Raw genomic sequence first — 26,544 nt, 5'->3', positions numbered from 1 at the left:
TACCAGATTTGATCAAAGTGATTAAAAGTGCTGGTATCGAAGGGAAAAATCGTTAACTGTATGGCCACCTTTAGGATTCTTGCACACTACAAGCGATTCCGATTCAGATTCCGCTTTTTAATCAGTTTTTACATCAGATTCAGATTCCGATTTGCAGTGTGCAGGGAGCAAACTGCAAATCTGAATCGGAATCGGATGTAAAAACAGATTAAAAAGCGGAATCTGAATCTGAATCGCTTGCAGTGTGCAAGAGGCCTTACTTGTTGCTGTAAACACTTTTTGTTACCTTTGTGTATCTGTTTCTAAAAAGTTACCATATTATCAAATGTATCACGAATTATAATTTCATCCTAACACAGATTGATTACTATGCATCTTTAATAACTGCTCACTGTATTGCTTTATGAATTTAGTCAAAAGTTTTGTTAAGTTAAAAATCTTTCAGGGGTTGAACTTAATGTAAGAACAATGTAACTGGGTTTTATTTCCTATATAACTGTAATACATGCTGTACATTAATAAATGCGCTATGAAATCATAGTCAATATAATGTACATTCTGTATTTAAGAAACACAGAGAAAACAAGTAAGTATGGGACAAGTACTGTACTGGGACAAGTTCCATAGGCACAAAGACCATCAGGCCACATTTCATAGAAATATACAGCATGTACAGGAAGGAGTGAATTAGCAATTACACTGTAAAATAGAAACCTGAGTTCCCAAAGGGAGGTGTAACACACTAGACGGCAACTAAAATTCTGTCTACCAATCTCAAATTAATTTAATTCAATTAAACATTTTTAATAATATAAGAAACTAATACCCAAGAGCCCCTTCATATGCCTCAGGTTCTCCTGATTTTTCTATTAAACACCATCATGCCTGGTCAAGTGGCAATATACTGAGCAAAAACTTTTGTGAGATGAACTGTGGACTGTGGATTCTCCATGTCTTCAATGTACAGACTGCGTAAAAACTGAACCCACCTACACATAAAAGTGGTCATCATATCATATAGCTAGGTTTATTGTCTTTGCATGAGAATGAGACAATAAATAGCTGGAGAAACTGAACATCCATTGATTCCAGTACATGTCCAGTTCCATATTTGGGCACCGGTGTTGGGCAACGATGGTTTGCTTTCATTATAGGATGTATAACTCCCTATCATAAATGATTTCATGCATAGGCCAGGGTAGAGTTGCCTCTACAGGTTGATGATGTCAGCATTCTGAAACACTGTTGTAGTAAACCTAAAGGTCTGTTTAAAAGGGCAGTGGGGCAAGAGGTGCACACAGCTTGGTAGTACTGCTGCACATGGAGAAGTACAGAGGCTTTTGGTGGGTCTCTGTTATTTGCTTGATATTTGAACAAGGAAGCTGAATTATCTCTAATGCCACCATCCATGCCCCTTTCTGCAACTACAGCCTTGTTATACATGGCTTCTGTACCGATTAAAAGACCTCGCAACAACCAAATGTATGTGAATAGGATTACAGGTGGATTCCAATGAGATTATAATCTTCCGTTTGAAATATGCTGAGTCTCCATAAAACCTGTTTTAAAGCACTTTGGGCAGCACAGTGGCGTAGTGGTTAGCACTCTGGCCTTGCAGCGCTGGCTCCCCGGCTCAAGTCCCAGCCAGGTCAACATCTGCAAGGAGTTTGTATGTTCTCCCCTTCTCTGCGTGGGTTTCCTCCGGGCACTCCGGTTTCCTCCCACATCCCAAAAACATACAGATAAGTTAATTGGCTTCCCCCTACATTGGCCCTAGACTATGATACATGCACTACACAATACATGCATAGACAAATGACTATGGTCGGGACTAGATTGTGAGCCCCTCTGAGGGACAGCTAGTGACAAGACAATATACTCTGTACAGCACTGCGTAATATGTCGGCGCTATGTAAATACTTAAAAAACAAATAAAAACATACATAAATGTAAAGTTTAATAAGACTGGCTCATATACAGCCTTGCCATCAGTAACTCTATTCCTTCATGGTTCACTTTAAGCTACATACAAACACAAGGTGATTGTCACCCAATGTGACCATGTTATTTGAACTGTACAATAATGGTATGTCTGTAAGAGCATCAACCATTACCTGTCTCTTTCCTCCACAAAAATAAACAAGCATCCTTGGCTAATGCAAGCATCCATGTTTAAATATTGATCTTTTGTGTGAAATGATGATTATGGTAATTAGATTGTGATTTGCATTTTAAACTGATGTTGTAAGTGTAGGAAGACTATAATTTTTTTATATACTGAAATGAGACACAGACAAAGAATCGTAAATGTAAAATTGATTATGGTCGTATTTGGGTGCTGGAGATAGCTGCTAGTAGGATATCGGTATAACTACCAATATTCTACTATTGGGCAGTGCTAATTCTGACAGTAAGATATCTTTAAATGTCACCGTGATATTACTATCGTTTAACCTAACCCTATTCTCACACAAGCGCTCCTCTAGTGATGCCTGATACTAACTGCCCCCCCCCCCAACCATAATGCCTAACCCTAACCAAAACCCTCCCACCAACAATGCCTAACCCTAACCAACCCCCCACCCATGCCTAGCCCTAAACCCCCCTCATGCCGCATAGCCACCGATAACCACACTCTCTTTGCTGTTATAAATGATAAATATTGGGTGCCATGGAAGGTTGGGCACCCCATAGGCAAATTTCTGTTAATAGCCAATATTAACATATGTGCCTATGGGGGAGCCAAACCTCTGCTGCACCTCCGGAACCCAAAATTCCTGTTACCCCCATACAGTACATGTATTTCCTGGAGATTTCATTAACTTATGGGACAAGCTAGAAAATTACAGCATAGATGTGAGTGGTTCTTGCTGTTGTCCTCTTGCAGAGCAAGTAAGACCCTGCCTGAACCAGAATTATCAGTAAAGAAAAAAAGCACAAATTGTTCTTTATTAGATTAATGTACATTTCAATTTAAATGTGTCCAAAAACCCCGGCATAACAATGCATTACACACTGCGGGACCACTGCTCTACAACTGTTTAAAGATGGAGTTCATGGCTTATGAAAATTCAATAAAAAAAAGTCTAAGACAACCTATGTGGAACGCCTTTGTTTCACTGCAGTATTAATAATGGCATCTCAAATAGGTGATAACTGTGCTTAAACTCTTTTCTACACAAGCTGCAATTAGGATTTAACACATCCCATCACTATTTTACCTAAACACTACTAATACATTTGGCATGGCATGTTTACAACCTAGCCAACACATTCACAGAGGGCTGTGATGATTCTACAAACAACATGCTGTTATGAACCTCCTATCAAAATCAAACTTCAACCAATACAACCACGCTATGTCATTACAAAGAAGATTTAAAAAAAACATCAACAAAAAAAAACAAATCAAAGGCAAAGCAGAGGAGCTTACAGGATTTATGTGTTATATTTCTGTATTCTTGGAACATTATACATATAAATAGCTGGATTTCCATCCCCTCTTTGTTTCTCATTTGTGTTTAATATCTGCATGTAAATGCCTGAAAATAGCATCTGTAATTGAGGATTATGAAGTATAGCCAGCTCCTGACAGGCTGCTAAGGAAGATGGATTATCCTCATTTTTCTATAAATTTTGTCAATTTTGGAATTCATAAGCTATCAACACTGATCAAAATGTTACCACACAGCTGTGTCAAAAAGGAGAGGGAGAGAGAAGGAGAGCGAGGGAGAAGGGGAAGTGTTGATGTTAGCTAGCTTGTCCACATAGCGAATATTGGTTCTCTGTTCTCTTTAACTAGCGATTCCCCCCTCCCAGCTTCTCCACGCTTATCTATCACATTGTGTACTGGATGGGAATCATTCCCAGCTACTTGTTATTTACCTAAAAAAGCAAATAAATAAAATATATAAATGAATTGAAAAGTACGCCAATGCTCTGCTGTGCCTATTGAAATCGCAAAGTGTAATTTATTGCATTTTCTCCCCTCTTTATTTATCCCTAAGTAGTAAACACAATTTCTATTCAGGGGGTTTATTATGTTCTACTCCTAGCAGACAATCACAGCACACTAGAGGCAATTGTTTAGACTCTTCCTCTCAATTTTCCCATTACTGGGAGTAAGTACTGTTGGGACTCTTTAATAGCCCGACTGCAGCCCATATCAATAACAGATGAGGTTTAATCGTCCAACACAAAAATTATTTAGGCTCAGAAAGGACATTCAATGTCATTTGCATAATGGCATTGCTATCCCGCACACCTAACCCGTCGTGCATAAACAAGGCCCGGGGACCATAAATAATAATAAATCATGACGTCCCTGCTTCTCTGGCTGTAATAGGAGCCACTCTTCGTTGAAATTATTTCACTAGAAAATGGGCACTGTAATTTTTAAGACATGTGGCATGCCACAAGGCAGTAAATCTCTTGCAAGCACACACATATACAATGAAAAGGCTGCCCCACGAGCACAAAGCAGTGTGAATGAGAGATGGAGAATATTTGCATTTGTTGCTTAAATTGGCTTTAGTGATGTAGGGGAATTGAATACAAGAAAAGGAAAAGGCAAAACAATTGAACTGGTGGGATTCCGGTTGCCTCTAGATGTAGAATTTGCTTACGTGAAATATTGGTGGCATCTCATCTAATTTACCAATGCAATCACGACCTGATGTGAAAGATGGACATGGTTTTCCCATAGTGGGCTGCTTCTATATATTAGTTCAATGAAACTAAAAAGGATTAAGAATGCATTGCAGTTGCAGTTTTATGTTTTATAGTAGTTCAGCCTATGTTACTGCTATAGAGCTCTGAAAACACAAGAAGGCCACTTATGGATGCAAGACTAGTATGGTCACAAATCAGACCCATGCGGCGAGCTCTGTGCATTACCATTTATCTAGGGCTGCCCTGGAAACCCCTTAGCAGGTTTGTCTGTGCAGATCATGTGATGAAAAGCACCTAATAAGGTATTCTAAGCATAGATGTAGTGCTGTATATCACAACTTGTCAGGTACAAGAAATGTGCATGGAAAGCTGCACCTACATAACACTTGCTGGCACAAGTTTAGCTCTGCTCAAGCTTCTAGTAGACATAAATGCTAAAAAGTGGGAAACAGAGTTTCATGGTTCAGTGTGGCAATTTTCACCATCTGGAGTTAGATATACATATTAAAAATGTTCACCATGGATCTTGCTTCCAAGTCCATTGGATGAATCAGCTAGTTTTCCCTCAGAAAAACTGATAAAGAGGTCCTTTCTTCCTTACATCAATTGTTACCACATTTAGGGAACTGGGTAAACAGGCATGGACTGAATCCTCTATTTTTTTTCTATAAAAGTGGCCACATTTGACAGTCAGGGAGTTGGTAGGAGGGCTCAGCAGTATGTGGAAATAGAGTTTGGACCTTTGGTAGATGCCTACCACAAATAACTCATAACAATCATAAACAATATAGAGGTAAGAGTGTAAGTTGCCAATGTGGGAATGGGGAGGAGTCTGTTCTACTCATTGATTGCTGTTTAGTCCAGCCAAGCATTATCTGACATTAGCACAGGAGGTCAGCACTGCAAATTCAGCAAACCAAGTAAAGAAAAAAATGATGACAATACAGATACAAAACATGAGTCCTGAACTACAGTTGAAATTCTTTCTGCCCTCAAATCCTTCACACCAAGTTTTAACAGGAAGGGAGAGTATATAGATTTTGAAAAATTATGTATTATTATTTTGTTTAAATAAGTCATTGTTAATGTATTTACAGACACAAGGTAGAAAGTCACCATATCTGGCAATTTGTGGTAACAAAAGACAACATAGTCATGCTTGCAGTTGCAGGTTGCCTGTTGGGGTCACCAGCTGAGTGCTGTTGGATAAACATACCTAATTACAACTGCTCCTCATCAGTAAACTGGCATGGTCTATAAATGGCTCTACACTCATTTAGTTAGCAGGGTGTTAGTGTGGGAGCTGGGAAAAAAGGGCGCATGCCGCTAGTGGACAAAAAGGGCGCCGCCATTCACTCCCATAATAAATAGAGTTTAATGGGCGCCGAGTAGGAAAAAAGGGCGCCGGAGCTAAATAAAGTTTATAAACGGCGCCAGGAGCTAAATAAAGTTTACAAACGGCGCCCGGCGATGTTTAATGATTTATAACTGAACTTGTGGTGATTTACGTTTATAAAATGCACCCGTGCCGAATAACGTTTATGAAAATACTAAACATATTTATCTTATTTAAATAATTAAAACATTATTTAAAGTTTTATCCCTTACTGTTTGTAAAACATTATTATTCACAAAATAAAGCGATCAGTACGTAACATAAATTGCAAAATATGTTTGTAAAACATTATTATTCACAAAATAAAGCGATCAGTACGTAACATAAATTGCAAAATATTTTTTGAATCCACAATTAGTAAAACATTATTATCCACATAATAAAGGGGGGTCTTAGGTTTAGGCACCAACAGGGGGGTCTTAGGTTTAGGCACCAAGAGGGGGGTCTAGGGGTTAGGGGTAGGTACAGGGAGGGTTACTTAGGCACCAACAGGGGGGTCTTAGGTTTAGGCACCAACAGGGGGGTCTTAGGTTTAGGCATTAACAGGGGGGTCTTAGGTTTAGGCACCAACAGGGGGGTCTTAGGTTTAGGCACCAAGAGGGGGGTCTAGGGGTTAGGGGTAGGTACAGGGAGGGTTACTTAGGCACCAACAGGGGGGGGTCTTAGGTTTAGGCACCAACAGGGGGGTCTTAGGTTTAGGCACCAACAGGGGGGTCTTAGGTTTAGGCACCAATAGGGGGGTCTTAGGTTTAGGCACCAACAGGGGAGTCTAGGGGTTAGGGATAGGTACAGGTAGGGTTCTATGTAAGAGTAGGCTTAGGTATAGTTTTAGTAAAATTTTAGTAATAATTACTAATGTATTACAACACTTATTACGAACGTAGTTATATTTATATCATCTTTATAAACAATATTTTCAGATTTTATTATAAGAACAAACCATAAATGACGGTTATTCACAATAATATACAATTATAACAATTAAACATATATTATTGGTTTTTTTATAAACGTAATTATAAGTTTAACTTTTGAAACAGGGAAGATTAACGTTTTCACAATTTCCGATTTCATAAACATTATTTAATGATTTATAATTTTGTTAAACATTATTTGTAAACGAAATATAGCACACTATATTTATAAACCCTATTAATGATTAATTATTATTTAGAGTTTACACCCCGCGCCCTTTTTGTCCAGGCGCCCTTTTTGTACGTACGCGTTAGTGTGACATCGCTCATTCTATTCTATCAGTATTTCTTCATCTCAAGCTTCACTCATACATAGGGGGTGAGCTTGAATTTTCACATCAAAATTTGCATTATTGCCATCTCAGTATTTACACTCAATGTTTTCCCAAAAATTTGATGGATGCAAGATACTCATTTTTACAAAAAAGAGAACTTTCTTGAAAATGTGTTTTCTCTTGCCCATTAACTTCAATACATTTTGGTGAAAATTAATTTTTGCATGCATATCCATATGCTTTCCCATAAATTTTCATTTGTGCGCAAATGTGTTTTCTCATGCCAATAGACTTCAATACATTTCGTGCAAATGAATTTTCACATGCATACCCATATATTTTCATGCATATTCTCATCTGTGAACAAATGTGTTTTTTCTAATGCCCATAGAATTCAACACATTTGGCATATGTTATTTCTTCTCACACAAATAGTTTTGTTAAAATTATCATGAATGTACGAAAATGTGTTTGGTCTTGGCCATAAATTATGGCAAAATGAAAATGGCCGTATTTGCTCATCACTATATATATATATATATATATATATATATATATATATATATATATATATATATATATATATATATATATATATATATATATATATATATATAGTAAAAGGGATCACATTATACTCTTATAAAGGCAGGAATGTGTTAACTAACCTGAGAAAGCTAAAACTCTACAGTAGGGTAGGTCCACAGTATGATGGACCAATATGCTGTACCTGCATTGATGGCCTTCTAGAGGTGTTCACACAGTCTGCAGAACACAAGCATGTCATATCCTCAGCTATAACAACACATGTACTATCTGCTAATTATCATACAGGTTGGGAATTTCTGTTGTGGTATAAGTGCACACAGGGCTGGATTTGTACTCTTTACCGCCCTAGGCCACTGTCATCAGCCGCCCCCATTCAGTATAGGTAGCGATATGACCCCTCCCCCTTCCCTCTAGTATAAGTAGCCAAATGACTCCTCCCCCTTTCCCTCCAGTATAGTTAGCCCGATGACCCCTCCTCCCTTCCCTCTAGTATATGTAGCCAGATGACTCCTCCCCCCTTTCCCATCAAGATAGGTAGCCAGATGACTCCCTTAATTCCCCCCCCCCTTTCAGTATAGGTAGCCAGCTGGCCTTCACACCGCAGCAGCCATCCGTGTCACTCATTTCTCTGCTCTTCTCCAGTGCAAAAGCTTCCTCTTCCTTTCCGTCTCCAATGCTGCAAACGTGCGCAGAGAGCAAAGTGGCTGCTGCACAGGCAGCTAGCAGCAGAGTATGGTGGGCAGGCGCTAGCCTGATCTCCCTGCATTGCAGTATTTGCAAGCTTACAAATGCTGCACCAGTTTAGCCTGCTGCTATGGTGTCCTTCCTCTTGTGGTGCCCTAGGCCATGGCCTAGGTGGCCTTGGCCTAAATCAGTCCCTGAGTGCACATATGCTATGTGAAGGGGACCACTGTAAAACATGAGTCTGCTTCATGGATCTGCTGATGCTCCCTCTGGTAATGGTCTTATAGTAGAACTAGTGTGAACAGATCCCTTAGTTATAGTGCCTTGATGCTATTAAATGATCTAATGTTTACTTATGATACATGAATTACCTGAATGGGTGTGCTCCAAAAATGTTTTAATATATACATTAAATTATGTATTGACAGCGATCTATAACATCAACATATTAAAATTGCATTTATACTACATTTAACAACAGTGCTAGCACTGCCAAACTTCAAAGCAGGATCTAAATTTACACTTTCTCTTTCCAATATGAAGAAAAACATAATTTTGCTTTTGTAAATTAAAAGTAAGAAAAGGCAAACAAGTAAATCATTACAGTAACAACAAGTTAAAAAATCAAAAGAATCAATCAAAAGAATTCCATTGACCCCAAAAAGTACTGTAAGGAAAAAAAACATAATTTTGTTATAAAAAAATGGAAAGACAGTGAGAAATCCTCACACAGAAAGGATCATTTGCAAAGTAAGTCCCCTCCCAGCTCGCTTGTATAGCAAGTGGACTTACCGAGGTTCGGCTGTGGGGCTCATGATGAAGAGAGAGTCGAAAATCGCGCCACTGAGCTGTCGAGCCGCCGGAAAACTCAACCTGTTCCAAACGGGGGAGCCAACGGACCTGCTGAAACCATAAGGTAATGTTCAGAACCAGATCACCCCCACTGTGATCGTGTTCTGATTGTGTTCTTGTGTGTATTTTTGTATGAATAAAATAATCTAAGTTCAAATATTTATAAGTCTAGCTTTCATTTTCTTAGGTTGCATTTACAATTCCCAAAAATACTAACTGATTATCCATTTCCCAGTATGAAAATTTCAGCAAAGTAACTGCATTTGGTTTACTGCTATTCTAAAAACAATAAACTTCTTTGATTCCATGATATGAAGTAAAAATATATGAAGTAATGCTAGTAGAATGCTTCTCTTCATATATATGTGAGATGTTATTTGGGCTCCAAACCATGAGCCCTTTCAAGGAACACATGTTGTTCTCAAACTGTGTAACTCAGATACATAGCTTCCTTTTGCCTGTGTGAAAACCCCTTATTATGTTGATTCCAAATACCTTCTAAATCAGGAGCCCAAACACTGGCCACTTCCTGCTAGAACCCACCTACTTGCTAGAATTTTCTCAGGGAGATTCAGTTTGTACCTGCCCCCTTGCAGTCTGAACAACCAGACTAAAACAAACAATAACAGCTCCATCTCAGAAGCATAAAATAGGTATCTCACATAGAACTGCTTTTGGTCATATGATCAAAATTTCAAGACATGAATTTTACCAGAACATTTCTGAAGAACATTTATTACACAGAAAATGTTCACACAAATGATGGGAAACTATAATGGGGTTAAACACATTTTATTGGCACAATGCAATACATTTCGTGGGTATAATTTTAATAGTATGAGCGCCTCATATCTTCTCAATCTGGGCACCTCCAAACCATTGACATTACCAGTACACTCAATATAATAAGACTCATCCTAGGAGGCTAAGCAAGCCTGCCTGCCCTTCCCACGCCACCCTCCCAGATTGCATTGATATACCTACAAGCTGCAGAGAGAAGTTACCTGACAGTGTCCAAGGCAGCAAAAATTAATATGGATTTACAGGTTTTAATCAAAAGTGTTGATTTAACCACTTTGCATCCAGACCTTGTTTCCCAGTTATGGACCAGACCAGTTTTGACAGTTTAGCTATGTCCTTATTTAATTAGTAATAACTTTATCCCTACTTGTGATACAGAATTTAAATATGTATAGTTTTTTTCAAAACAAACTAGGCTTTCATTGTATGCCATTTTTTCCCTCAAACAATTTTGTTTCTATGAATTGTAATGGGAAAACAAGGAAAAAAATAGAAAAAAAACATTATTTCTCAGTTTTACTAATTCCAGTTTAAAAATAAAAAGTACTACTGTAGATAAAATACACAAATTTTGTTTGGCTATTCTTTACATTTATTACAACACTTAGATTATGTTCCTGTCACAATTTATGGTGAAGATATTTGATTCTGAAATAATGCTACAAAGTGTATTTTTCACTATGAACGGAGAAAATAAAAGTATTTTCAATGGTAAAAACCAAACTCATTAGCTCAGGGAACATATATTCCTGTTCACCAATTAGTGCTGCATCACACTGTGCCAGAAATGTGCACAGTAGTAAGCCCAATCCTGCACAACACTGCTTTTGTTGCCAGACGTATATCTACATCCTCGTGGCTTAGATGAAGTCACAGAGGACGTAGATATACTGTAGTGGTGGATAAAGTGGTTAAAGCACATTTGATAAGACTCTTCTTTGAGCAAACTTTTGAATAATGTATCTCAGAGGAGGGTCACATGATTAGCAGCCACCAAAAACAAAGGGGATAAGGTGGAACCTTACCTCAGGAGGCAAAATATTATTGCACTGCCTGCTGATACAAAAATTAAAAATTCATCCAAAACTAAGGTAAGTACGGTACACTCTATGCAGAGCAAACCTTTGTTCACTATGGTGAAAGCACTGACATGTCTAATAATACTACTTCCACATTTCAAAGTGGTATATGTGACTTTTACAGCTTGGTTCCTCTTCAAAATTATCTATTAATTCAACATAATGGACAACATAAAAGAACCAAAGGAGTAAAACACAAAGTAGTGGTTAAATACACACAGTATTGCAGATTAACTACTCGGGGGGGGGGGGGGGGAGGGGGGAGTGGAGAAAATACTGACATTTGCATTTTAATAATACCAATATAATTTAGCTGTATTGAGTGAAAATTACACGTATATGCATCCAATACCTTGCATATTATAAACAAACAAGGCAACAAAATAAAATAATGGATCTTTAAGATAGCATTGGATGGCTGAAATAACTACAGTTATGTTATATTCTCCACCACAAGGCATTTAGTTGGATCCCAAAAGGATTTGCTTCCTAACATATATTCTCTCCTAGATATCCAAAATGGATTTAGCAAACACTCACTTATCAGGTCTAATTGAATGACTGAGGATTTCTGCAGGAATTCAAAGGCATCCCTATTTAACCACCTGAGCGGTCTGGACGAGCTGAGCTCGTCCAACACCGCCGGAGGTCGCCGCTCAGGCCCTGCTGGGCCGATTTTAATCAAATAAAAAGCAGCACACGCAGCCGGCACTTTGCCAGCCGCGTGTGCTGCCTGATCGCCGCCGCTCTGCGGCGATTCGCCGCGAGCAGCGGCGAAAGAGGGTCCCCCCAGCCGCCTGAGCCCAGCGTAGCCGGAACAAAAAGTTCCGGCCAGCGCTAAGGGCTGGATCGGAGGCGGCTGACGTCAGGACGTCGGCTGACGTCGATGACGTCACTCCGCTCGTCGCTATGGCGACGATATAAGCAAAACAAGGAAGGCCGCTTATTGCGGCCTTCCTTGTTTATTCTGGGCGCCGGAGGCGATCGGAAGATCGCCTCCGGAGCGCCCTCTAGTGGGCTTTCATGCAGCCAACTTTCAGTTGGCTGCATGAAATAGTTTTTTTTTTATTCAAAAAAAACCCTCCCGCAGCCACCCTGGCGATATAATCAGAACGCCAGGGTGGTTAATGAATAGCTTCTGTTCATGATTGTGGATTGTTAAATGCATTGGGGAAACAGCACAGGGCATTCAAGTTCACGAAAAGACAACACTGCACGTAATAAAGAATAAATATTCTCATTAACTGTCCTCAGTGGAACTAACAAATATATATTACAGATAAACTACATGGAAATATAAAAATCTCCATTCAGTTTGGTAACGTGTACAATAAAGATATAGTATAAAAGCATTTTAATGCACAGTTGGTAAAAACATGTCAAAGACAGTCTTTATACCAGCTCATGTAATCCTTGTGAAGCTGCACGTAGGCTGGCTGAGACATACTTTCGCTGCTAGACAACCAGGCTGATAAACTGTAACAGAGGCACGACAATCGCCCCTGCAAGAGATGCAGCCGGGGGGGGGGGGGGGAGTGGGGCCTTTTGGGGGAGAAGCCTATTGGGGGGCTGTAGCTGCCACTGTGCATGCTTACTGCTCCCCCCTCCAGGCTACTTATAATGGGGACACCTATGCATGGCTAACCTATACTGGGGGCACCTATACCTGGCTAACCTATACTGGGGCCCCATATACCTGGCTAACCTATACTGGGTGCTCCTTTACGTGGCTAACCTATACTGGGAGCACCTATGTATGGCTAACCTATACTGGGGGCACCTATACCTGGCTAACCTATACTGGGGCCCCATATACCTGGCTAACCTATACTGGGTGCTCCTTTACGTGGCTAACCTATACTGGGAGCACCTATGTATGGCTAACCTATACTGGGGGCACCTATACCTGGCTAACCTATACTGGGGGCTCCTTTACCCGGCTAACCTATACTGGGAGCACCTATGCATGGCTAACCTATACTGGGAGCACCTATACCTGGCTAACTTATACTGGGGGCACCTATACCTGGCTAACCTATACTGGGGCACCTATACCTGGCAACCTATACTGTATGGTTTTTTTTTCCAATATCCTGCCTGCCCTGCCTTTCTAATTTCTGTTTTTTTTGTTTTTTTTTTGGGGTGGGGGTTAACTGTTAACTGTGCTGTCCTGTCTGAACTTGATTACAGGAGATAAGAGCAGAATGACAAGTTAATCAGTTAGCTGCTGATGTGTCAAATCAGCAGGCAGTGAGATGGACATTGCCCTTGCTTTATCACTGCATAAGGGAGAAAGATGAGGGTACAGAAAGGCTAATGCTGTCTTTTCTGTTGCTGGGTTTTCCAAATCACAGGACTGGCTGGAAAGAATTAGAAACCTTTTGGAATGTAAGACGTAAGACATCTACTCTTTTTCATTTCCCTGAGAAGTTGAGTGTTTGAAGTTCACTTAGCTGCAGTGTTTAACTGAAAGCCAAGAAATACAACAAAACAAAAAACATCAAGTCACATGACATCTAAGGAGGGTCATAGATGTGCATGTGTTTTTCCATTCTCTACTTATAAATAACAATTTATAATATGGTCGCAGATTTTTGAATTAACTGCACTTTGGGACAAGCAAGGTCAGTTCTGCAAATGGTCAAAACTATTCAGGCATGTGCAGGTGGTACTGGTCGCGGCAGAGAGGGTGTAGCTTAAACATGTATCCGACTCTCACAGCTGAGATGTACGCAGCTCTCCATCTTTCCCACATTTCTGCCTTCAAAGCTGGAAGTCGGGAAGATGCAACACAGCAATCCACTGCCCCCCCAAACACTGCTTACCCATGACTGCCAGATTAGAGAAATACAGGAGGTGGAGAACTGTGATAGACATTTCATGTCATTATTCATTTTTACAAATGTAACCGCTTGCCGACCACGTCACGCCGATGGGCGTGGCTGCGGCGGCAGCCCCAGGACCACCTAACGCCGATTGGCGTAAAGTCCTTGGGGCTGGCAGTGCAGGAGATCGCGTGCAGGGTGCGCGCGCATCTCCTGGTTGGGGGGGGGGTGGAGCTCCGCCCCTCCTTCAGTCTCGGCTCGGGAGACTGTTAGATGGTGGAATCGCCATCTAAATACATTGTACAACGCTGCGATCAGCAGCAGCGCTGTACTGGGGACAGCCGTGTGACACGGCTGTCCCCCTGGGACTCTGGAGAGCGATTGGCTTTCATAGGCAGAAGCAAAAATAAATATGGGGGAGCGATCAGACCCCACCAACAGAGAGCTCTGTTGGTGGGGAGAAAAGGGGGGGGATCACTTGTGTGCTGTGTTGTGCGGTCCTGCAGCTTGGCCTTAAAGCTGCAGTGGCCTATTTCACTAAAAATGGCCTGGTCACTAGGGGGGTTTAGCACTGCGGTCCTCAAGAGGTTAAAGATAAGTCTAGAACTTTTAAGAAGCCGATCTTTCTGTTACAGTACAATATAATGTAACAGGTTGAAGAATACATAAAATGGTTATTCCGACAGGCAATCTTTTAAATATAAAAATATTTTATTTGCAATTAGAAAAAAAATTATCCCATTCAAAAATATTTGAAGACAATATATGTAACAAAATTCAGATTAAATTCATATACTAGATCTTTAATATTTTGATCAACTAGAGAAAAAAAATTAATTACAGATCAATAGCTATCACATGAAATGCATAATGCAAGTGACATAGGTAATAAAGCATGTACTTTAAAAATTAACATGCTCAACATTAGCACTGAAGTTCATTAAACAACCAGCAGGCATGCTAGTTTTCCTATAGATTTATTTACCTCTCTTTTCTTATAGCTGCATTTATAGCTCAAAAAATCTGCAGGGGACAAGTCAATATTTCTTTTCCAATATGCTTAATGCCCCCATGTCTTTGTTTTCAAATATACATTGCATAATTGTTTACTTTCTCTTCCCGGGTTATCAATTTTCATCAAAATGCAGAAAATCACAAGATAAAATATCCAACCAGAATCTATAAATATTTAACTGGTTGATAAAATCCGATGCTTTAAAGTAAAGTGTAACAAATCAAATAATCCATCCATATATAATAGTTTTCAGCCAACTTCAGTTGCATCCTATTCAATGACGGAAGATCACTAGGAGACCTCAAACTCTTTTGCAGGTCAATTTAAGAACTGATTCATTTGACCTACTGTCAATAACATTTGAAAGCCATTAGATGGTCTACAGCACATTAGCTGGCTTGTCTCATGACATGGAAGGAGATCTAGGAAAACAAATGAGGTGTCAAACAAGTGTATTTTCCTGAACAGCACTCCTCATGAGTTTTCCTATTAAGATGGCATCAAAGTCCCAGCTTAGGATTCATCACTTTTTTTTATTTATATGTGAAAGAAATTGGCTCAATGCAAATAATCATGTTAATGCAAATGGAGGTTAAACTACTGAATGTGACCACAATTGTATCAAATATCTAATAGTTTTCTTATATTACCTATCACTCAAAGCAGAAACAAAAACAAAAGTGTAAAATTCTGATTCTGTTTAATATACTCTAGCCCATTTTCATAAAAAAAAATGAAAAATGGTCATTGTTTTTCTGTGAAATACAGGGCCAGTAAAACACACTTAACCCTCCTGGCGGTCAATTGTTCTGCGGCTGCACGGCCGCGGGAGGTTTTTTAACCTTCCTGGCGGTAAGCCGCGCAAGAGGTTTTCTCCGGCCCTGCTGGGCCGATTTTCTTAATTTTTTTTTTGCTGGACGCAGCTAGCACTTTGCTAGCTGCGCCAGCACACTGATCGCCGCCGCCCCGCGCCCGATCGCCGCTATACATTGTGGCGCGCGGGCCCCCCCCCCCAGACCCCGTGCGCTGCCTGGCCAATCAGTGCCAGGCAGCGCCGAGGGGTGGATCGGGACTCCCAATGACGTCACGACGTCGCTGACGTCGGCGACGTCATCCCGCCCCGTCGCCATGGCGACGGGGGAAGCCCTCCAGGAAATCCCGTTCTTTGAACGGGATTTCCTGATCGGAGATCGCCGAAGGCGATCGAAGAGGACGGGGGGATGCCGCTGAGCAGCAGCTATCATGTAGCGAGCCCTGGGCTCGCTGGCGGCGATTGGCCAGGCTGCGCAAGGGGTATGCGGGGGGGGGCCTGTATCATGGCGGGTAGTGGTGCATCGGCGGCGAGCGGCGGGCGATCGACTCGAACACGCAGCAAGCAAAGTGCAAATAATGTTGTGGTTAGTGTGATCTTTGCTCATTAACACATAAATGTGGCCTTGTACAATTGTTTGCTTGTTTTTGCATCTATGTTAAAGGTTAACTCCACCCAATACTATATTAGGATGAGGGTGGAGATGAGAATGTAACTTATATTCTCTCCATGGCAGTGTTCACAATGTTTTAGTGGTTTCAGGCCTTCCCAATCCCTGTTGCTCTTGATAAATGTTTTACACATACTATTATGACTTCTAAGCAAAAATAACTCTGTTTTTAACAAGTCCCTGAAATGGTTAATAAGGTTGCCTTCATGTTTCCCAGATACTTTGCCACCTGGCTCCATCAACGAGAAGTATTGCCACACTTAGTCTTCCCTGCTGCCAGAAGATTTTCCATTTATGTACGAGGACAGAAAAGTCTCTCTTCGCTAAGCAGTCTAAGAAGGAAGCTTCTAGTTGACTGCAGTTGAAGAAAAGTTTTGTCTTAGTTCACACTATGGGCGTGCATTATGACTGCATTGTGGACATAACACAGCATTCTATATGCTATAACGTGCATGTTACCTTTTCATAGCATAAAGATTGGTTTGATAAAGTGCTTCTTAAAGAGACTCTGTAACAACAAAAACCTCCCCTGGGGGGGTACTCACCTCGGGTGGGGGAAGCCTCCAGATCCTAATGAGGCTTCCCACGCCGTCCTCTGTCCCACGGGGGTCTCGCTGCAGCCCTCCGAACAGCCGGCGACAGAGCCGACTGTAGCTTCAATATTTACCTTTGCTGGCTCCAGCGGGGGCGCTGTGGCTGCTTTCGGCACGGAAATAGACGGAAAAACCCGATCTCCGTCGGGTCCGCTCTACTGCGCAGGCGCCGGAAACTTGCGCCTGCGCAGTAGAGCAGACCCGACGGCGATCGGGTATTTCCGCCTACTTCGGAGCCGACAGCCATCAGAGCGCCTGCGCAGGAGCCAGGAAGGTAAATATTACGTCACCTCTGCACGGAGGGCTGCAGCGAGACCCCCGTGGGACAGAGGACAGCGTGGGAAGCCTCATTAGGATCCTGAGGCTTCCCCCACCCGAGGTGAGTACCCCCCAGGGGACGTTTTTTCTTTACAGTTCCTCTTTAATGCACATGTTATCCAGAAACACAATGTAGAAAATGTGTTAGGAGACCATGGTCCATTATAATGCCCAGATGTGAACATGCCAATACAATTATATGGGTAGTGTGTTCGCATCCAGCTATGCTGTGTGCTGCAAAACAGCACACAGAAATGTATGAAGTGTGAACATATTCTTTGTCTATTAAGTGTCAACATTCTTTAGCCTGGTTGTACAGTTAAAGCAAACCTGAAACAAAAATAAAACCCCTTATGATATAACGAATTGTATGTGTAGCACGGATGAAAAGAACATTAGTAGCGAAGAAAAGAGTTTCATTTTTTTTCCAGCTATATAGGTTTTTTTATACAATTGCATCATACTGTCACAGTTGCAAATTTAAAACTACACTCTGGCTTTAAAACAAAGCAGAAATAATTACCTTTTGAACTTTCCTGCAGTAAAACCTTATCTCCAGCTGTCTCTCACTGTTTCTTGGCTGTTGTGCTTCAGAAAACAGGACTGTATGCAAGCCAGTTAGTTGAATAGCTCAAAAGAAGCTCTTTTGCAAAGATAACCACTGAAGTTTTTTTATTTTTACTTCTACCTGTACTGGAAAACAATATGCGACTCTAGCTACTAATGTTTTTTTACTTAGCTGTACTACACATACAATGCATTATCTCATACATTTTTTTGCTTCAGCTTTGCTTTAATAATACTATTTTTAAAGTGAACCTGTAACATCATAAAGCATGACTAAACAAACAAGAGGTGGATCTATAGTAAGAGGGGTAAGTGAAGTCTTCCTGATTTAAATAAATCAGGCGCGCCCCAGAAATGGATTTGATAATGATTATTGCAGATGCATGCATGAGGGGCCTGTATTCAGGCAGTTTAAACAACTTCAGTATACAAAATTCAGCAGTAGTTCATTAGGACTACAAGTCAGCTTTTCAGCCAGTAGATGCAAACTCAAAAGCTATTAAAAATGTCTAATTGTCACACCTCTATTTGTACATACAGATAACATTCAGTCACCATAACAAACAAAGCTATAAAGAAAGATCTGAGATGAAATCATAGTACAAAAAAAACCCCACTGCACTCATTTATTAAACCTTGTGGTCATAACGAAAGTTCTATCTATGCTTTTACGTTCTTTGCAGGTAAGTGAAGTAAGAAAAGAACAAAAAAAGAATATAAGAAAATATGGTGTAGGAAATCAAGCGTTCTTGTGCATCACTGACCATTAAACTAACACTTTATTCTTATAATTATACAATTTTACCTGAATACACTGAAAAACACATTTCCCCTGTTGTCTATGTACACCCGTTTATTTATTGCTGTGTAATACAAATCACACACATAGAGATTTGAAAAGGTCTGTACGTTTCCAAGAGGGATTTAATCCTTATTCGATTCTAACACATTCTATTTAGGACCAATTAGCATGGTAATTCTGGTGTCAGTACAGATGCCTCGTGTGCCATGTGGCACAGAACTCTAGTAACCCCTTGTGAAGGACTGAGGTCAAGGGCATAACTGACATGATGAATTAACAACTCTGGTCTGTGTTAGAAAAAAAATTACTTAATCCCTATAGACCGACCATTTAGATACATGCATGATGAACGAATGACAATGCAGTTCAGAGCCCGTCTTTGCGATGGGTGTGGACTATGCCATTCTACCACTACAGACCTCAAACTAGCATCCTAAAGCTGGTGGCAAATTCCTTAAAAAAAAATCTGTGCTGTTTAACCCCTGTCGACCTCTGAACTTCGAGAAAGGTCATGTTGATGACACAATTTTCCCAGCTGTCTTACTGTCTTTGTCTATCTAGCTATAGTCCAACAGCCCTTTCTATTTTGTAGTGTATTGATCTGTTGGCAGCAAAGGGCTGGATAATTAGCCAGGAATTAGGGTTTCTATTACAGCCAGGAGCTGCCCCAGCTGATTTATCACCTGAATAATTTACTGTGATTGAAAGGAAATTAAAATGAACTCCATTTGACAACTGTGCGCCTTTATGAGCTTTAGTGAAGACTCAAAAGCCAAATTAATTGTTTCTTAATAGTCTACTGAGAGTAAATATATAAGGATTCCTTTCTGCTGCATGTCTCTTTTGCTATTGCGCTGAAATAAAAGAATCTTAATGGAGTCACATAAAAAGGACAACTTTAACACACAGTAAAAGCAGCTAATACAGCTCTTAGTTCCAAAAACAGATTAGATGAAAGTTTAAAGCGGTATCGTCACCATAAAAATCAAATTTCAACAGCAACTGGTCTGAGTGTATTAAGTGATAAAGATGCTAATCCTGCATTCAAAACTTTCAAAATGTTTTCTGCTGTTATGATTTGGAGTTATCATATACATTGGGCGCACTGGCTCTTTAGTAGTCGGTGCCAAAGAATTGCATGCTGGGGGTTCTTTTTATCTATAATATATTCTTCCTCTTCCCTTTATTTCCCTGTCTGCTGCTTATCTGAAACCTGATCCCCTACTCACTTGTGTTTACAAGCAAGGCTGAGGCGACTCAGCGATTGGAGGAGACAAGAAAAAAAGTAAAGGGCAGAAATGACATCACGAGTTAGCCTTAACTGTGGGCAAAAGACATGGCCCCCACCAGGAACAGAATTCTCGTCATTTACTATATAACATTCACTGAAATCAAAACATGGACAGTACAATACATGTGTTATGTAAGTAGATCAAGTATTTATCTATTCATATATGTGTTTTTTTCCCTGGAATAGTATGGCTGATCCTACTGCTTTAAGGCTAGGTAAAGCCAGGCAAAAGTGAAAAAATCATGATTAACCTTGTAACATGCTTAATAAAAATTGATTTAATGCATATGTGTGTTTACATGTATATATATACATACAGGCACCATCGAGGGAAACCTATGTTAATAGTCATAATAAGTGGCAATTAAGGGTAATTTATCGGGCCCTTCCAGCGCACAATTTGCCATAATAGCTGTTAATGGTGTCCATTAACATATTTGTCTATGGCGACACCCATACAGGTATTATAGGCATCGGCAGATGGGAAGTGTTAAGGCCCATACACACGTCGGATTTTTCCGAACGACGGGTCGTTTGAACGTCCCGTCGTTCAGTCGTCCGCACGCCAAATCGGGCGTGGGTACAGACTGTCGTTCGGGTGATAAGACTGATTTGAACGATCCGCCCTGGCGTGCGGACAACTGAACGACGAGACGTTCAAACGACCCGTTGTTCGGAAAAATCCGACGTGTGTATGGGCCTTTAGGGTCCTTTTACACTTAATCAGTTAAAGTGGATCCGAGATGAACTTTTACTCCTTGCATAATTGTGTTCCTTACATATAGTTTATAGGGCATTCCTCAAGCCAAATACTTGTTTTGTTTTAATACCCTAATTTCCTATAAACTAAACAAGCCACACCCACAGCTTCTCCAGAGTGCCTTGGCGCTTGCAAGGGATTGTGGGATTTCAGTCTGGGCAGGTGAAAAAGGTGTTACTAGCTATAGATTTCAGAGGCAGAGTTTTCACAATCTGAGAGCTGCAGTGCAGATACAGATACGTTGCCTGTGTAATGGAGTAGATAAGAGTGGAGTTTTCACAGAATATGCAGATTAGCATGCCTGGATACAGATAAGCTTGCCTGTGTGTGTAATTGTGTAATAGTGACAAGCAGAAAACATGTCTGCTCCCATTGCATCACAGGAAAAAATATTAATATACAGTTGAAGCTGTTTGAAGATAGATTTGCTGTGTAAACTATCTAAACTTTAGATAAGATATATAGACAAGTCACTTGTTATATTTAGTTTTTCATCTCGGATCCGCTTTAAAACGGAAAGAAAACTGATTTTCAAAGTAATGCCCATGTTTTCCTATGGCACCTTTCACACTTAACGCGTTTTAACTGAAATCTTCTTCCCAATGCACTGATATGGAAAAAAGCATACCAACGCGCACTAACGCACACTAACGCATACTAACGCACACTAACACATACCAACTGATTAAGTGTAAAAGGACCCTTAGGGTTAGGCATCAGCTGGGGGGTCTTCATATCTTAGGGTTAGGCATTGGCGGGGATCTTAGGTTTAGGCATTGCCAGAGGGGTCTTAGAGTTAGCAAGGGGGTGGTTAGGGTTAGGCATCGGCGGGGGCATCCTTAGGGTTAGACATTGGCTGGTAGATCTGTTAGGGTTAGGCATTAAGACTAAATACTTGTGTGAAAGTAAGGTTAGTTTAGGCCATAGTAAAATATCAGTAAAGATTATAAATATTTTACTATCAGAATTACTGTATTTTTTGGACTATAAGACTCACTGCGTCTTATAGTCCAAACACAGGAAGTTCCTGACTTGTGAACACCTGCCAATATGAACCTCCAACCTGCCGCAATGTCAGGGACTCCCTGTACTATGCCCATGCACAGGAGGACATGGGGATAAACTGAGGACACACGGGGACACAAAGGAGCATAAAGGAGGACACAAGGAGGACAGAGAATGTCACATGGGGGACACAAGGGGGACAGAGGCAGACACAGGGAGACAAGAGGTACAAGAGGGTATGAAGTACACAGGGGGCATAATCCACAAGATGCCCCTTCACCATGGATGCACCAGGTTTAGTATATATTGTTCCCCATTTTTTGTACTCTAAACTTAGGTGCGTCTTATGTAGTGGAATAATTTAATCGATATATTCCACTGGAGGCTTTCTTAATCTTCTGCACCCAAATTACTGAAGCACCCTTTTTAAATGTACGTCAGGCAGGTAAAGTAACTCTTCTCCCTAATGCATAGTCACATTGTCTGTGAGGGGAGGGGCTGCACTTTGAGCCAATAAGGCACTACAGTAATGTACACAACTGTATCATTTTTTGCCCCTTTAGACATTCGATCAGATCATCCAGTCGATTGTAATTTGAAGTGGGTTAAAATATTTGCAATAAATATTACAATCCACATTATGGGTTAAAAGTAATCAAACGATTGTCGGTACCTTGTCACAAATATAGTAAACATCACTGATAAGCACATTACAGCAATAAAATTTTTCCTTGCAGAATACAACTTCTGAAAGCAGAGGAAGATAAAATAAATGAACTATTGACCTTTTTCTAACTCTGGGACACTTAATAGGCTGCCACTGATGAGAGGCAGTAAAACATTCAACCTACTTTTGTAAATGTTTAAATATAAAATAAAACCATGAGATGTCTATAAAAACTAATTTTTAGGAGTAGGAGGATAAATATAATTGTTTATCTCATCAGTTTATTTTCACCTCGGATTCACTTTAATGGTTTTGATAAGAGATCAACAGTTCTTAGTTATCTCTAGTTTTCTGTGGTGATCACCCACTAAAAATGCCCAACATATTTATAGAGGTAGAATCAGTCTGACATGCTGTCCTGTGCAATACTCAACCTCAGGGGTGGTCTGGATCAAATTTAAAAGCTTTGACCTTACAAACCTTTGCATGCCACGTCCACCTGCCATCATGGAGCCATTTTTTTGTGAGGAGATGATCTTCCAGCTAAAAAAGTGGCAATGGGTCACCAGGCAGAAAAGCACACAGAAGCTGCTTGCTGGTGGGCCACAAAAGGTCACAGTTTTGTACTCATGTACAGCAAAGGTAAGCAGATGTTCCATTCAGGTTATTGAAGCTTTGGATAACTACTTATCCTTATGAAGTAATTAAAGATTGCAATCAAAGCAATGATTGCTACCATAAAAAAAAATCAGAATGGCCCCTTTATAAACAAGGCAATCTTAAATGGGCAAACTCATTTTAAAACCAGAGAACACAACAGTAGCAAGCTGAGTCTCAGATCACCAAACAAGCCCCTAAATAGTTGTCTCTGATAGTTCTGTAATCAAATTTGCACCCACACAATCTGCCCACTGGATTTGTTTTGTTGGTCTTATGGAAATTAATACATGAGCCGTGCTGCTCATGCAGCCCCTGATGACAGTATTGTGAAACTGGCAGGGAAGAGTGGACGGTGGACGAGGTAATGGTGCATATGGTTATACTTAATGGATACAGGAGGCTAAAAAAATGACTGCAGATGTACTTACCTGGGACTTCTTCCTGCCTCTAAAAGACCCTATGTCCTTCGCTGCAGTTCTGCTGTCAGACACTCTTCTGGGGTCCCCTCTATAGCGGCCAGTCGGCCACCACCCACCTGGGTCGGCTGCTTATGCGCATGTGCAAGTGAGTGAATGCACCGCTTGCAGCTGTGCTTTCATTGCCGGGAGCGTTCAGTGCAGGCAGTATATTGCAAAACGGTGTACACTTAGAGTGCGTGTTTATCTGATTGCATATATCGTTCTTGGGAGTGGTATCAAATAGGATGTCTTTGACGGTCCCTAGAGCTGGGAAGGAGGTGAGAGTTTGCCTTGGCCTGGTGGCAACATTAATACGCTTAGACCTTGTAATCTGGGTCTTTACTTACTCAGATGAGCTTACATTTTGACAGGTGTTTTGGTGGAGGTACTGATTAGCGCTGAAGTCACATACAAGGGAATTAATACACACCTGTGTTTCTAGTTTGATTTCAGGAGAGGAGAAGCAGAGTGATGACATACATGCCTTGACTATCAGCAAACTGGAAGAGGAGTTTTACTCCTACTGTGTTGGTCAGCAGCAGAGGGAAGGCACATGGTAAAATATGCTGGATGTATCGTTGGGCTATGTAAACTACAGAACTAATTGCACAGAACTACAACTCATTTGACAGGTAAAAGATGTTGCATATATTCTATTCCATCTGTTGCCAGCCTGAAGTTCTGCTCTGTTTATATTTTTACATTGTGTCTAGTAGAAACCACTATCCAGGCTACCAAAGACCAGGACAGTTTGTCAAACACCAAGTGTAAGAAAACGTGTTGTGGGGCCTAAGAGTTGTTGGATTTTTTTCCTATGGAAAACTCTGCCATAGGCCCCAGTTTGACAACTTAAGTGTAGTGCACATACGCACCTTTGTGTAAAGTTTAACACTAAGCTGAGAACAGAGACAGGGGAATCTTCACTAGAGCCCATGGCTGTCTAGTGATGTGTCACTGACCATAAATACAACCTTTCACATAATACAGGGCAACTCATTGAACAATATACTGTTGTACAAGTAAGTTTGCAGATTGATTTTCTTTCAAAAAGATGTATAGCTATGAGCAGTGTCTTAATATAATGTGTTCTATGCTATTAAGGGAGACTGTAATGCAATAGAATGGGGATAACACTCTTTGACGTAACCATTACATATTACTGTATGTGTTACAGATATACTGAGTTTTATTCACAAAACATATTCTCTGTATTATTTCTTCTAGTCTGTATCTTACATTAAGGTGTAGTTATGAAATAGCAGTAATGGTTATGTGTGTGAAGACACTGCCTGCAAAGTTTACAGGCATTTACACAACCTGTATACCGTACATTACACATATAGTGTACCTTGCATAATGCAATCACCACATATGTTGCATGTATAACATGCATTAGTTGAGCAGCGCTATTCATCCAGTAAGGTACATCACAAAAACAGTGTTCACGTTTTTTGTAAACTGCAACATACTCTACTTTCGTAATGCACGTTATGCAGTTATCTTTATGTACGCTACCTACACATAACCCTTATAACTGTTTTGTAAATACACCCTACTATCGAAATGAAACTATCAACTTATTCAAAATAAGTTGTTACCTACAAAATTACCTTATTGCAATGATAGAAAGATCTGAGTCACACAACCCTACAAAATGTCAGTAAGAGAACACTAGAAACCCGGTGTAGTGAGGGACTCCATGGCAATGTGGCATGTTCATTTTTCCACAACCTGATGGCCTTGTGCTTTCTAGGTGCAGTTCCAAGGCACTCAATGACATCACACACACACACACCATATGGATACTATTCCAACTCTTAGTAGCATTCTCCCAAAGTAACAGATTTAGCATAAAATATTATTGGCCTTGCTAATCCATGTCCTAGCATTGCCCGTTATGTAAACTTCCCCTCTTAAATATTCCTTTCATGTCATAGTGATCTCCTGTAATGAACTCCCTTATGTATAAAATAAAATATTTCCCCTTCATGTTCTAACAATTTACACTACCAACAATTGACCTCAACCCAGGGTCGGACTGGGCCACAGTAGTACAGTTTTTTCCCTCGGTGGGCCCTGCCTCCAGGTCTCTGGTGGGCCCCCCCTCCTTGTCTGACAGAGCTCCAATTGCTGCCTGCAGCACAAAAACTCTCTTCTCAGTGTTGTAATCACTCATGCTGAGAGCAGTGGCGTAGCTAAGGAGCTGTAGGCCTCGATGCAAATTTTACAATGGGGCCCCCCCAAGCACTCTATACAAAACAATTGATATGACGCACCAAAACCTGCCAATGGCAACTACAGTGTCAGAGGTGCAAGAAGGGGATGGGAAATAGCTTGTTAATGATTACCACTGTTCAAAGTATCTATAGAAGTGATTATTATGAGCACCGGACCAATCGAGAGTTAATACAGTAGTTGAGGGAGGGCCCTTTGGGGCCCCTTTGGCCCAAGGGCCCCGATGCGGTCGCAACCTCTGCGGTCGCAACCTCTGCAAAGAAGGACATTACTTTATATTGAAGGAGGGGACTCTATGCAAAGTTTTACTGGGCAGCAGTGTCTCTGAATTACAATGCTGCTAAGATCATGTACATTTGGCCCTGTCCATAATACATCATGACCACGTCCACCTTCTGGTGCATGGCCACGCCCCTTTTTCACCGCAATCATGGGATGTGTGGGCCCCAGGTTGAAATTTCTTTGGTGGGCCCCCAGTGTCCCAGTCCGACCCTGCCTCAACCTGTCGTCCATCTCACAAGTTAAAATGAAAGATCACAAACAGTTAATTAATTACATTTTGGGGGTACTCCGAGCTCCGAGCTGT

At 40.7% G+C, this 26,544-nt stretch overlaps 1 protein-coding gene across 2 annotated transcripts in view; it reads right to left on the bottom strand.

The window, feature by feature from the left end:
• PAX5 (paired box 5) overlaps nucleotides 1–26,544 on the bottom strand; it is a 274,887-nt gene that overhangs the window by 95,528 nt on the left and 152,815 nt on the right. For both annotated transcript variants that reach the window (XM_068271308.1, XM_068271309.1), the window contains one exon: nucleotides 9,342–9,452. In XM_068271308.1, the coding sequence (XP_068127409.1) occupies nucleotides 9,342–9,452 (111 nt within the window). The remainder of the gene's footprint in view (nucleotides 1–9,341; nucleotides 9,453–26,544) is intronic.

Source organism: Hyperolius riggenbachi, chromosome 1, assembly GCF_040937935.1.
Source record: "Hyperolius riggenbachi isolate aHypRig1 chromosome 1, aHypRig1.pri, whole genome shotgun sequence".
Classification (NCBI taxonomy): Eukaryota; Metazoa; Chordata; class Amphibia; order Anura; family Hyperoliidae; genus Hyperolius; species Hyperolius riggenbachi.
The sequence above is the reverse complement of the archived record's forward strand: the minus strand, read 5'-3'. Positions and strand labels throughout refer to the sequence as shown.